The sequence below is a fragment of the Anas platyrhynchos genome, chromosome 2, assembly GCF_047663525.1.
Source record: "Anas platyrhynchos isolate ZD024472 breed Pekin duck chromosome 2, IASCAAS_PekinDuck_T2T, whole genome shotgun sequence".
NCBI lineage: Eukaryota > Metazoa > Chordata > Aves > Anseriformes > Anatidae > Anas > Anas platyrhynchos.
In genome coordinates, this window is record NC_092588.1 from 21,357,957 (window position 1) to 21,371,518 (window position 13,562).

Sequence of the window (13,562 nt, forward strand, 5' to 3'; positions counted from 1 at the left end):
AACGAGCCCCCCGGCTGCTGGGGGAGCCTCGGCGGGGCCGTGCCGGGCTGAGGCGAGGCGAGGCGGTGTCCGAGCCCTGCTCCGCCCCGGCGGAGGGCCGGGCTGCCGCCCACACGGCGAGGCCATGGGGGAGAGCCGGGAGGCGGCCGGGCCGCAGCGGGTAAGGCCGGGCCTGGGCCGGGCTGGGCTGGGCGGGCGGCGGGGCCTCGGGGCCGGGCGCTCCGCGTCGCCCTGTCCCCTCAGGGCTCCCCTCAGGGCTCCCTTCGGAGCCCCCCTGGGCCGGGAGGGGGCTCCGAGAGCCCCTCGCAGCCCTCGGGGCAGCGCCGGGCCTGAGGCGTGCGGGGCCGAAGGGTGCCCCCCCCCCCGGGAGCTTCCCCATCTTGTGTGCCAGCAGCGCTCGAGTTTGTGGGCAAAACTGAAAAATAGTTTTGTTGTTTTGGCTTTAAACATCGGCGTGCTGTGTCTGTAACGGAGGTGGATGTGTGCTGGCGTGCCAGAGGCAAACAGAGCCGCGCTGGCCCTTCTGGCGTGCAGATGACCTCACGTATCCATCCTTCCTCACACACCCCGAGGGTTTCTGCAGGTGTGGCCCACGCCAGCCCTGCCAGTGCTTTTCCTTTCCTTCCCTTGCTGTACGCAGTGCAGCAGCATTTGTTCCTAGCAGCTGCAGAATAACAGGAGTGTGAAATTCTGGTGTTTGTCTAGCAAAGGGCGGATGGTTGAGAGGCTGTCACACGAGGAGAGGGTGCTCCTTGTTCTTACGGCACATGTGGAGTGTTTCATACACCAGCTGGAGGTGAAGGAAAAGACCAGGACACCGAAAGGAAGCAGCAGTGTCCAGGCCTCGGGAATGCTGCCTCCCCCGGCGCCGTGAGCTCTGCTGGGCTCCCCAGGTCAGGATCCCTGGCTGTGATCAGCACGTGCTGTACCTCAGGAACCAAAACAGAGGAGGATTTTCCGTGAATTTTCATCTGCGTTGTACCATGGGATGCACCAAATTAACAAGCTGGCTAGCTAGCAAGTGTTACTCTGATACAGTTTTTACCTTGAGGGGTGAAACCCAGAACTGAGAGAGACACAGGAGCTGCCTGTGAGCTCCGAGATGGAGCATGTGTGCAGAACTCCTCTCCGACCCCAGCAGGGCTTAGATGACGCGGGAGGTGGATTGAGAGGGAGTTTCCAGCGTGGTGTATTCTCTGTGGGATAACTCTTTCAAAAATTACCACTGTTGTTTAAACTGGTATCGCTTCCCAGTTCTGCACCATGGTCAGAATGGCTCAGGAGCATCAGGGCTAGGCTTAGGGACTGCTAGGCCAGCCTATTAGTCTAAAACATTCGGGGGCAGCCCCCAGGCAGCACAAAAGGCTTTTGATCAGGAAATCATTGGGCCAGCAAGGGAGGCTCTTGCAGTGTTTCCTGTTACCAGCAGATGGAAGCGCCGGTGGTGGGGCCGGCCCTGAGGACGTCGATTCTCCCCCACGATGCTTTCGGGTCGGCTGCTGCAACCATCTCTGCTTCCTGAGCGATGCAAAGGGGCTTGCACTCTTGTGATGCTCAGCAGAGGCTGCAAGGTGGTGCTTTGAAATTTGTCTTGTGTAATTATGCAATATTTAAAAATCACATAAACTGGTAAGGCTAAGGCAGAATGCACTTCTTGATGCATTTTCTTTTGGGATTGGCTTTGCAATCCTCCCCAGCAGTGTCAGGAGGATGTGGGAACCACGTCCTGCTGGCTGAACTCAGGATAACCGTGAGCCAGCAGCTCTCGGGGAGGTTGCAGCGTGCCATCTGTCCTCACAGCTCCTGGTGGTGCTCATCTCCAGCAGGTGCTGGGTAGCACGTCAGGCAGGGACACTGCCTGGAGGCAGGCTGGAGGCTGTGCTCGTGGAGGAGGGATCTGAAAGAGTGACCTGTAAGAAGGATGTCTGTGAGGGCAGTGATGCAAAGGGACCCAGCCGAGGTGGCTGTGGAGGTGAGCCCTGAGGAGCAGGCAGGCAGCGCGCTCTTTTTGTTCGACAGCAGCGCGGGTGCAGCCGTGATTTCCTCCTGGCACCACAAAAAGCCCTTTTCTTCTGCACTCAGGTGCCAGATGCTTCCTGGCACCGCTGTGGCTGGCGGGAGGAGAGCTAGTTTAGGCAGAGCCAGACGGAAAGGCAGCCTGAGCAGGGGCACGGATGGAGGGCAGAGGGGAGAGCACCCCAGGGAAGGGTGATGTGGCCACCCCTGGGGGACAGGTGAGTGTGATACGGGTGGCTTTGAGCTGTATCTTTGGGGCACAGCGAAAAGCAGGGGGTCCGTAAGGGCAGCCCTAACCAGGACTGTGCTGTATCCTCAGAGCTCTTCTCCGAGTGTTGTGGAAAACGGCCTGAAGCCTCACGAGGAGCCTCTCCTCAGAAAAAACCCCCGTCGCTTTGTCATCTTCCCCATCCAGTACCCGGACATATGGAAAATGTACAAACAGGCCCAGGCCTCCTTTTGGACGGCGGAGGAGGTGAGCTTCGGGGCAGTGGGTTGGCACAATACACATGGTTGCAGTTAATTTTATTTATCTTGGGGTCCCTGCAACAGGGCAGGGCTCCCTTTGCGGACAGTGGAAAGAAAGCTGCTTCTGCGAGGTGATTCAGCTCACCTCCGTTAGGTGTTTGGTGAAGGATGGTGATAATCAGGGAAACTTGCTAAAAATGCATATAATTTACTCCTGAGCACCCTGGTTAGATGCTTGTCACTATGTTACGATGCCAAGTGGGAGTTAGGCCATCTCGTTTTCCCTGAGATTGCTGGTTGGCCAGGCCTGAGCCATACTCAGCTCACTGCAGCAATCTTGGTTTCTGAATTTGCATGGATCTAGAGAGATGACCTGCCAGGGGACCAGCTCGTTCCAACTCAAAGCTTCTGCATCTTTGCTCGTTTGTGAGCAGTGCTCTGCAATTGCTGAGCCCTGAATAGACCAGAAAGCTCCCTGGGATGGCAGCAAGTAGCTGCCTTTACAAGGGTTATTCCATTGCCTGCCGGGGAGGGAAGCTGTCCTGTGTCAGAAGAGGTTGGCTTAAATAGTTAAAAAGCATTCAAACTCTGCCTGAGGAGCATTGCTTTTACCACATTACTGGTTCCTTCTTCCACTGTCCTGCCATCTGCCAGCACATTTCCAGATGAGCTGAAAAGTTAAAAACTGGGTTTGTATACATGTGTGTTTGTGCACAAGCACACACATCTATTTGTATGTAAATAATACTAGCAAACATTAACATATAAAAGTTTTTTAGCCTCATTGTAGTTTTCACATCTGGTCCTACTTAACAGCAGCTGTGTTTCAGAATCCCTCAAAACAAACAAACAAAGAAAAAAAGGCCAGTGCAAAGGAACTCTTGTGGTTTTCTCCCGTGGCTAGAGCAAAGTGTCACAGGTGGGAGCCGTTGCGTGGCATTTGCCCAGTGCTGTTCTGGGGCAGGATGGAGGCTGAACACCTGTCAAGGGCAAAAGTGCCCTCAGGGCACCTTTTGGCATCCCTGGCTCTAGGTTTCTTTCAACACCAGCATTTATTTCTAGTAGACTTTATACGTGTCTCAGAATGAGCTCTTATTAATGTGTTCGTACTCCTGACATTGAGATACTGATGCTTCTTGAAACCTGATTTATTTATAACTCCATAGATACTACTTTTATTCCACATTACAAAAGTGTGAACTGCAAAGCAAACACAGGGTGTTAGCGTTGCAGAGGGAGACAGCCCTACTGCAGTATGTCCGCTGTGCTTTGTGTTCACACATATTTAATTCTCTGTGTGCAAAGATTTGAAAGCCAACCCCAAAACTCTGCCTCAAACGTTTGTCTAGGCTGCTTTTGTTCTTGCAGAATAACAAGCACAAAATGGTGATAATGTGCTTTTTATTTTTATTTTTTCCTTTATTAGGTTGATTTATCAAAGGACCTTCCTCACTGGAACAAGCTGAAAGCAGATGAAAAGTACTTTATCTCTCACGTTCTGGCCTTTTTTGCAGCCAGCGATGGAATTGTAAATGAAAACCTGGTGAGAAAGCTTTACAGCTTGAATACTGACTCATTTTATTAGCTATTGCTTTTTCCTTTTTTCTGATGTTAATGCATTAGTCAGTTAAATGTGCATATTTACTTCTCATCATCCCACCTTTGCCAAGGGAAATAAGCAGCTGGTTTTGCTGGGACAGGTGCCTGAGTTTTGTTGGATCAACTGTTGTCAGCGAGACTCCAAATCATGTCACTGCAAAACGCGTCTTACATCACAGTTTATTGTTTTAACGATGAACAGAAAGTGAGGCTTCATTCAGCCTGAGGTTTTTACTGCTGCGGTATTGTGCACTTTCCTTCCCGTGTGTGTGTGCGCCACCACGCTTCACTGCTCTTGTCCACACGACAAGCAGAGCAGATGTGTTTACTTCGAGCTAGCTTTCTCTGTTTGCTTCTGCACCACACCTGTCCTATTGACATACCTGTTCAGAGTAGGGCTGAATTGCTCCCATCCCTTCTGTGTGGCAGAGATTATTGTCTCTCCTAGTAGGCTTGAAGAGCTGTCAGATGTGACTGGTTTTACTGTGCTCACTGTCCTGCTTTTTGGTGTTGGTAGGTGGCACGCTTTAGCCAGGAGGTGCAGATCCCAGAAGCTCGTTGTTTCTATGGCTTTCAGATTCTCATCGAGAACGTTCACTCGGAGATGTACAGCTTGCTTATAGACACTTACATCAAAGACCCTGAGAAAAGGTAAGTCTCTCAATGTGCTGAGACCTGGGAAATCCTTTCTGTAGCCCAGTGGCACCGTGGTTGGGCAGCAGCAGCTGCCTTCTGTTCCACACTGACTTATTGGGGGGTTAGGGGCAGTTGCTTGAAGCTTTCCAAGCCTGCAGTCCTGGGACCAGAGCTTGGGACAGTTGTCCAGTTCTTTCTGTGTTATCAGGAGAGATGAGGTTTAGCTCCTTGAGGAGGAACTGGCTGCCACCTGGCTTGAAATCTGACAGCCAGCTTGGTCTGCTGGGTGGACACCCTGGGGTAGGAAGTTTGAGTTCACTTCCATCTCTGCGGCTCACCTCCTCTGAGGCCTTGGCTGTGCCATTTTCTGCACGTCTGCCTCCCTGTGCTCTTGTTTCAGAGATGCCCAGCCCTCTGGGGTAGTTGTTGTTACTTGGGTCAGTTCAGAGCCTGGCACAATGGGTTCCACTGCCTGGTGGAGACAACCAGGAGAGATTTACATAATTCCCTTCTTTGCACTATTATTCTGATGTTTTCTTTGTTTTCTTCTACAGGGATTTCTTATTTAATGCCATTGAAACAATGCCTTGTGTCAAGAAGAAAGCAGACTGGGCTCTGAAGTGGGCTGAAGACAGAGAATCCACTTTTGGTGTGTATCTTCTTAAAAACTTGTTTCTGTTGTATGTCCCAAACTAATCGTACGGGAGTGAGCTGCACCCCTGAAAGGCGAAATGAAATTCTCCAGATGGCCTAGTGGCTCTGGTCTGACTGAAGAGCTAGAACTAACTTTGAGTGAGCAATTATATTTTCATCTTCAGATAGAACAATACATTAATGGCAGTGCCCACTGGAATCATGCTATGAAAAGTGCCCGTGGGTTTCTCTGTCTTTTTGTTTTCCTCATACCCAGCAACCCTGGCTTCTTCAGTTTTTGCTGGTGGCTCTTGTTTTCTAGAACTTTTGATGGTCTCTTGCAGTTGGTTCCCATTTTGTACTCCAGTGTTTGGAACTGGACAGCTGAAGCCTTGCAGGTTTTTTTTGTGTGCACGTTCATATAGACAAATTCCTGTGTGATGTTTGCCTTTTTTCCAACATGATGACTGAGCCTGGGCAAAAAAGGATCCAGGAATCATCTCTCTTGAGCATTTCTGGCTTGTTGTTGTGACCAGGCTTCCAGTTACTGTATCTCCTTTCAGAGTTGAGAGTAAAGTCAAACTTTATCCTAATTTTTTAAAGTACATTTCTACTCGTCTCTATTTTCCATCTTACTGAGAAAATTGCCCAAATGTAAAACATTCTGGAAACCCAGGCCTTAAAATTAAATATTATGAGATATATTGTGTGAAAGCAGCATGGCTTACTTAGTGTTTCCTTCCAGACTGGCCTTCAGCAGGGTCTCCACAGCTTTGGCTGCTTTCTTACGCTGAGGGCTCAGTTGCTATGTTTGTTCTGTGGACTCTTGGCCTCCCAGCCTGTGCAAACATGACGTGGTGCTGCTGACAGGAGGTTTAGTTTCAGCATAACTCATTTATGTGATCGTTAGTCAGGTGGAAAGTGGTAAAAAAAAAACACGTGTTTTTTTGGTATTGTGCTTCATTAAATTGTATGACCAGTCTTCCTCCCCTCCTGGGTGGAACTGACTTAGGAGGTTTTTGGTGTTGTCAGATGAATTCTTTCCCTAGTAGCTTCTGCGGTACTTTACGTGTTGCTTTTCGTGTTTTTCTCCTAACCTGAATTTCTTCAGATAAGCCAGCAGATGGCATTCACATCTTGTTTGAAGAAGTGCGATGTCTGGAATTTGGGGGATTATTATTATTTTAAACACAAATCTATGCAGTTCTCACTGGGAAAAGGCACCAGCATTTAATGCAAAACCTCTTAATGTTGGAATATACTCGGGGAACTTTTGGAGGTGTTTAAAATGGGCTACACGCAGTGACGTGTCTTCAGCAAGCTGTCAGTTGGTCTCGTAGTCTGAAAAAACTAATTCCTGTAGAGAACAGGGAGAACTGGGACCAGTAATGCTGTGATTTCCTTGGTTGAAAGGTGGGATACAAGTTGTTTGTGACTGGGTGAAGGGTTTTTCTGTTTGTTTATTTTAAAGGAGACAGGCCTCTCCCAGTTCTGTATGTTAGTTACACGGCCATTGCCCTGCCTCTTAGCAGAAAGAGAGAAGGCAATGCTAAGATCTTGGCCACTTTGGCCACTTTTGTTCTTTCCCTTTTGACTTTTTTTTGTGGCAGTTTCAGAGCGTGCTCAGTTTTTCCTGTTCTTCTGGGCTTGCCTGTGGTTCAGTGCCGTTGCGAGGGCTGACCTCCGTGCCTCGGGGTCTGCTGGAGGATGTGGTCGGGCACAGCACCTGGTGCTGCAGCGCACATCCCTCCCCTCTAGCGCGGGGCTGGCTGATGTTCCTGCTGACGAGCAACACGCCCTTTCATGTCTAACCGAAAATGTGTCGTGTTCAACAGGTGAGAGAGTCGTTGCCTTTGCTGCAGTCGAAGGCATCTTCTTCTCGGGCTCGTTTGCTGCTATCTTTTGGCTGAAGAAGAGGGGCCTGATGCCTGGACTGACTTTCTCCAATGAACTCATTAGCAGAGATGAGGTAACGTGTCATATGGGGAAGGGCAGAACTGCATTCCTAAAGGTCCCATACTTTTGCAGGAGCAGGTCACGTCTGTGGCAGCAGGTAGGTTTGGGAGGAAGCTGAAGAGCAGAAAGGGGACAAAGCAGCTGAGTGGTGGCAGAGGCAGTGGCTGGGCAGGAACCAGTCCAAAAGAGAATCCAGCAGTGAGTAGGGGATGCGAGTCTGGGTGTGACAGAGCCCTTCTAATGCTGGCAGTGCAGGAGGGTAAGGAGGTGGCAGAAGTCTGAGTGTGCTCTCTGATAGCCAGTTCTTTCTACAGCCAGATAAAGGAACTGCACGGACTGATATTTAGGAAGTTTGGATGCCTGTGAAGGATCAGGCTCTTCCCAGAATATGCATTCGATGTCTGCATGTGATGGGAGTGCTCCTTAGCTGGAAATGTGATGTGTCTGAGGGGCTGCATGTCAGCACGCTGACTCTGGCAGGTCATTTCCCCACAAGTTCCCTGTGTTTTCACTGTTTCCTGGACTGCTGTTGGCTAGTTGGCAGCAGTTCCTTGTGGCTGAGGCCTGCCTGCAAGGCACCGCACAACTTAGGGCACTGAACAAGCTGCACGACCAGTTTTATTTACAGTATAAACATGCTAATGGTCGAACTTATCACACTTGGGCTAAAAGAATAAAGACCTTTACCGTAATGGAAGTAAACTCAACGGCTTAGAGTTTGGAAGGAGGCATCTTGTGAGATGCCTTTAATTTAAAAGGCATTTGTTGGAGAAATGCTACGACTGGTTAAAAAACAAACAACAACCAAACAAACAATTCTTCAGCCTTTATTTCCTTGTGTCTTCTGTTTTCGTGAGTCATCACGAGCTGATCCATTCAGAAGAGGATGTACTTCCTAGAAAGGTGACTTGCAGCTGAATAGGATGAATGTTCCCCTTTACAGCAGCGTAACTGTACTTCTCTGCAGTGGGGTTTGGGGGCTTCACTGCCTCATTTCCACCTGCATAGCTGTTAATTGTGAAGAGTAAGGCATGGTGCACACAACACCTGCATCAAACAACAGGAAATACCGCTACAAAAGAAGTGGCAGCAAAAGAATCTACACTGGGAAACCGCAGCACGAGCTGTACACCTGAACAGATCCATGGTTAATGCTCAGTATGGTTTTTGAGCTGCAGGCTCTGCTCCCAGGCTCTCTGAGCTGCTGCATCTCTGATCTTAGAGGTGCCAAGCTGCTGGAAGCAGAGCGTGCTGAAGCCAGTCACATTCTGCATCCTGCTGGTGATGCTGCCCTGGATGAGGCCCTGGGGGGCCCTGCAGCCAGCAGCCAGTGCTGTCCCTAGCAGGGGAGTATTTCCCAAATCACATTTGCTTCATTGCTACATGGCATCTACAAATCTGTAGATGTTGTGGTAGCAAATCCCTCACACTAACTAACTGCGTGTTGTGTGGGGAGGTGACTTATTAATCTTGGATGTGATGACTCTAATCCAAATCCACTTTTTTGAAAATGCTGTAAGGAGAAGCAAGGGAAACTACTAAAAACTTAAAATCATTATTTCTGCACAGGTATCTCAGAGTAGAGAACAGATCAGTGGTTTAAACTGACTGACATACTTTTGCAGGTCCTGATGTGTAGGAGTCTTTCTGCAAAAGCATCTCTGGTGAGAGGCAGGAACCGAGCAGGGCTCTGCGTAGAACCCCGAGCAGTAGAGGGGCTCCCAAACTGTTACCAGAGAGGACTGGAGGAAGGTGTTTGCTGATTGTTACTTTGCATGAGTTGGATTTAGGTGTTAGTGTCTGTGCTGTAACCCAGAAGTGCCCTCATGGGTCTGCTGCACGCAGTGACATTGAGACTGTCAAGAAGCAAGAGGCTAGGAAGCTTAAACCTGACCGAGGCTACCTCTAAATAAGAGTAAGCCATGTGAAAGAGGGAAAAACTGTCTTTTTGTTGTTGTTCTCTGTTATTTCAGGGCCTACACTGTGACTTTGCTTGTCTAATGTTCCATTATTTAGTGAACAGACCGTCAGAAGAGAGGGTCCGGGAGATCATCGTTAACGCTGTTGAAATTGAGCAGGTAAGGCTGGCTAGGACGGCATGGGGTGCAGCATGGGAGGAACTGTATGTGCAGAAATAAATTAACTTCTAACTTCTGAAATTCCATATGGAAAGCTTGGATCCCTGATGCGTTGTACCACCCTTTCCATCTTCCTTAAATGTGACACCAAAAGGCAGAGACTTTCTGATACAGTTGCCAGGTAACTGAGAAGCTGAAGCTGGCAGGCTGCTTTCCCCTTAATGACAAAAAAAAAAAAAAGAAAAAAAAAAGAAAAAAAAGAATAAAGAATTCTCTCTTAGAGAAGAGTTCGTTTACCTCTGTCCTTTCAGGATGCTTTTCTTACCCTACTCATGCACAGACCTGTTTGTCCCCCGTGAGGGCACAAGGTCTGCTCTGGCCACGTGTTTGAACCTGGTGCTGTGTCATAACTTTTTTCAGAATTGCTGTTTTTTCACAGAAAGTCCTCCCCATCTCTGCATTGCTGATTTTTTTTCTGCATTGCTGAGTGTTTTGCAGGACTGTAATTTACCCTGTCTTTTCTGTTGTGATCTAACTACTGTGATGATGATGAATGCCCCAGCATGGCCTTACAACACTGACAGGTCCTGCATCAGTACCTAAACACGTCTGTGGCTGAGTTCAGTGCTCATATATCACTATCCTCTCTGATTTATCATTCCATAATGGCTGGAAACCAAGGAAAACTGTGGATTTCTGGATCTATTCCTGCTCCCACTAGTATGGTGTGTAGGTTTTATTGAACTTGGAACTCGAGCACTGTCTGAAGCTTGGGATCTTATGGGAGGGGGGAAAGGAAGAGGGTAACAAAAAATTCTTGTACCTTTTCCAGAAAAACGTGCTAAAAATAAAGGAAGATACAAGCAACTACTGAAAACAGAAGACACTTGTTGAGTTTAGTGATGCAAATTATTTATTCAGACAACTGCTAGGGGAGCCTTAAATATCACAAATCGTGTTGCTGTGAAACGCAGGTGTCTTCTTTCCTTTTCCCATCTTAAATTGCATTTCTCTAAATGCCATCTGTGTTTTAACTTCCAGGAGTTCCTAACAGAGGCGTTACCTGTAGGTCTGATCGGAATGAACTGCACTCTGATGAAACAATATATTGAGTTTGTCGCAGACCGGTTACTAATGGAGCTTGGGTTCTCAAAGGTAAGAGAAGAAATTGCCAGAACTGCTGGCCTGCTAGAACAGCCCAGGAAAGCTGTCAGCACAGAGCACTTTGTTAGCGTGCCTGGAAGCAGGTCACATTTAGAACTTGCGCTTTCATGGAGTGGCAGCTGAAACCACAACATTAATATATGTGCTTCCCTATTTAAAAGAGAAAGAACAATTTAGGCCATTGTTTCTCTCCAGCTGCTCTGCAGGTTTGTAATGGGACACTTCTGCTGTGCTCGAGTGCTGCAGTCCTAGAAGGCTCACAAGCACCTTGCACAGGTTAACTTTGCCAAGCTGCTGTGGAGTGACAGTACTGAAATTGCTTACAGAAGTGCTCATAAATTCTGCAGCGTATTACGGGAGGGATGATCTGCTTTGAAAGGCTTTGACTTGTTGTTAAGCATCGTTACCCTTTCAGAATCACCAGTGCAATAATGTTTACTTTCCCCAGGTCTTTCATGCAGAAAATCCTTTTGATTTCATGGAGAATATTTCTCTGGAAGGAAAAACAAATTTCTTTGAGAAGCGGGTTTCGGAATATCAACGTTTTGCTGTCATGGCAGAAACAATGGACAACGTTTTCACTCTGGATGCAGATTTTTGATGCCTTGGCAAACTAACGGTTTGCGTGACGGTTTCCCCATCTCATTTTCTGCTGTGAAGTTATCTCCATTTCCTCTGTTGGAGTTGGAGGCTACTAGGATTTTTTTCCTGGGTTTTCATGTTTGTTGGAAGAGGAAATACTTTTTGCTCTGTGTCATTTAAAAAAAAAAAGGGGGTCCTTCTTAAAAAATTTTGTATGGCTTTTTAAAAGGATGTCCTTTTTAAGGTTCCCCTGATCATCTGCTGTAATTGCTGTCTTTAAAGATGACCTGGATGCTTTTACTTTTTTAAGACTTCAGTAGCATTTTAAGAAAGCAAGCTGTATATTTACCTTACGTTACAGTGTTCTGCTCTGAAAACCAGGTGAGGTATCACTCTGTGTATATATGTTGATGTAAGTTATTTTTGTGGTTTCTCTTTTCATGTTTATAGATCTGACTGAGAGTAAAAGCTCTTCACTTTCATCCTGCTGCAGATGTAGTAGTAAGTGAATCCAAGAAGACATTAGTTGAAAAGTACGATCTACAAAATCTTATTACACCCAGGGATACGGTTTGATCTCTGCAAAAACCTGGGTTTTGTCTGAGACAGTTTTTACTCTGTTTGCAAACCTGATGGCTGTCAGTAGGAGTTTAAATCACATACATATGATCTTTATATTGCAGCTGTTACTAAGCACGTCAGTGGACCTTGAATGGCCTTGAAAACGCAAGCCTGTTAGTAGAGGAGAAAAAAAAACATCCTGTAGTTTGGCTTGTGCTGCCTGGTTTTCCCTGCTTCTCTAAACAAGTGCCTTATTCAGCAGGCTGTAGTTGTGCTGGGCTGCGTAACAGAACGGTGAGCTCTGGGTGTTGTCTGTCTTCTCCCCATTGTGCCAGGTGATTTGGTATTTTCCCCTTCTCGGCTTCACCTGTGCATGGATGGGAGTGCGAAGGCACCTCATTCCAAGGGACTATGCCTTGAGGTGTTACAGGCATATCCCTGAGCTGTGAGGAAGCACCGGTAATGCACTGAGGTACTTCAAGTTGCGTGTTGAATGTGAACCATGGAAAGTATTGGCACAGAAGAGCTTCTGGAGTAAGGTATTAAACCTTTCAAAAACAGATCTTGAAGTAGAGTATATTAGCAGCCTCACAAAGGACTGCTCTTTGGTTTTTGGTACGTGCCCAAAAACTTCTTCAATTTTTTGATACCACATGCAGAGAATAGAGCAATTTAAGAAAACCTCAATATACTGCAGTGATGCTGGGGATGTAAGGAATAGTGTTGACTTGGAGGTGGATTATCTACAAATAGGCTCTTTTTTTTCCCAAAGATTAAGTAAATGTTCATGAGCTAGACAAAGAATTCTGCTTTATTAAACACAAACGTTTTTCCATAATGTTTAGTGATTTGTACGAGAGCTTTTTAAGTCTTCCCTACTGTTACAAGCACCTTGTGCTGCTTTCAATATGCCTGGCGTGAGCTGAGCTGACATCAGTTACTGCTGGTGGGGTGGTTACAAGGATTATTGCCCTACCATAGCCCTGAGTAGTGGAGTTCCACGAAACGGGTTCACTGCATTACCGTAGTTCCTAGTGAGCGATTGCCTCTGCTGTGAAAACAAGCAGCAAAAGCGACTTTTTGTTTGATCTCACTAAAAGATCATGGAGTACAGAGTGAGTATGCAAACAGTGCAGCTTTTTTTTTAAAATTCCTTGAGCAGAACCTGCTTCATTTACCATAAAATCCTTGCGGGGGAAGGGGGAGATGTGGAGGATATAGAGAAAAGCTGGAGCTGTTGTCACTAAGAAATGTCCTACAACTGCGAGAGAAATGTGGAATCTGGCAAGGAAATCCAGCACCTTTTGCAAATACTGTTCATGAGAGACAAAATGCTGTAAGTGGGTCTGTTGTTGGAGGAGTGGAATCTGGTTTTATGTCACTAAAAGTAATAAAAAGCATTTGTTTTGAGCGTTGTGAATTAAGATGGGAGTATACAAACTGTTCAAATATGGAACTGTTACATGCTCAGGTTCTCTAAATGTACTTGAGATACCAAAGTGGTCATAACTCCCCCGCTTGGGTGTAAAATAGTTCTGTAGTTTCAATAAAACTTGAACGTGGAGAGGAACATGCCATTGTCTAGTTGTGTGCTTTATTGTGGAGTCTAAAATGGTAAAATTGGGCCATGCCAGAGGAACTTGGTGTTCATAGCTTTTGGTTTCTGGGAGGAAGATGTGTGTTCTGGGGCATGGGCTTTGCAGTGTAGGGAACAGACACATTTTATTTTATTTTTTTTCCCCTTGGAATGTTCTGGGTTAAGGAGAAGTCTCCTGGGAGTCCTTTGGGTTCCCCCTTGCCCCGTGGGGTGGCTGGGAAGGCTTGTTTGCTTGTTTGGGGTAAAACATCTGCAGCTCTGGAGGCAAAGAT

General features: G+C 47.2%; 1 protein-coding gene across 2 annotated transcripts; it reads left to right on the forward strand.

Moving 5' to 3' along the window:
• On the forward strand, nt 1-13,268 carry RRM2B (ribonucleotide reductase regulatory TP53 inducible subunit M2B). Of its 2 annotated transcripts, none has more exons than XM_038173689.2 (9): nt 1-160; nt 2,336-2,491; nt 3,911-4,027; nt 4,601-4,734; nt 5,274-5,368; nt 7,188-7,321; nt 9,282-9,386; nt 10,428-10,541; nt 10,999-13,268. In XM_038173689.2, exons 1-9 carry the CDS (start codon nt 125-127, stop codon nt 11,149-11,151), a joined length of 1,044 nt encoding a protein of 347 aa, XP_038029617.1. In that variant the 5' UTR covers nt 1-124; the 3' UTR covers nt 11,152-13,268. The 2 variants fall into 2 exon arrangements, with proteins under 2 accessions (XP_038029617.1, XP_038029616.1); XM_038173688.2 differs by lacking the exon at nt 1-160 and adding an exon at nt 2,116-2,234.
• Nucleotides 13,269-13,562: the final 294 nt, after the last annotated feature.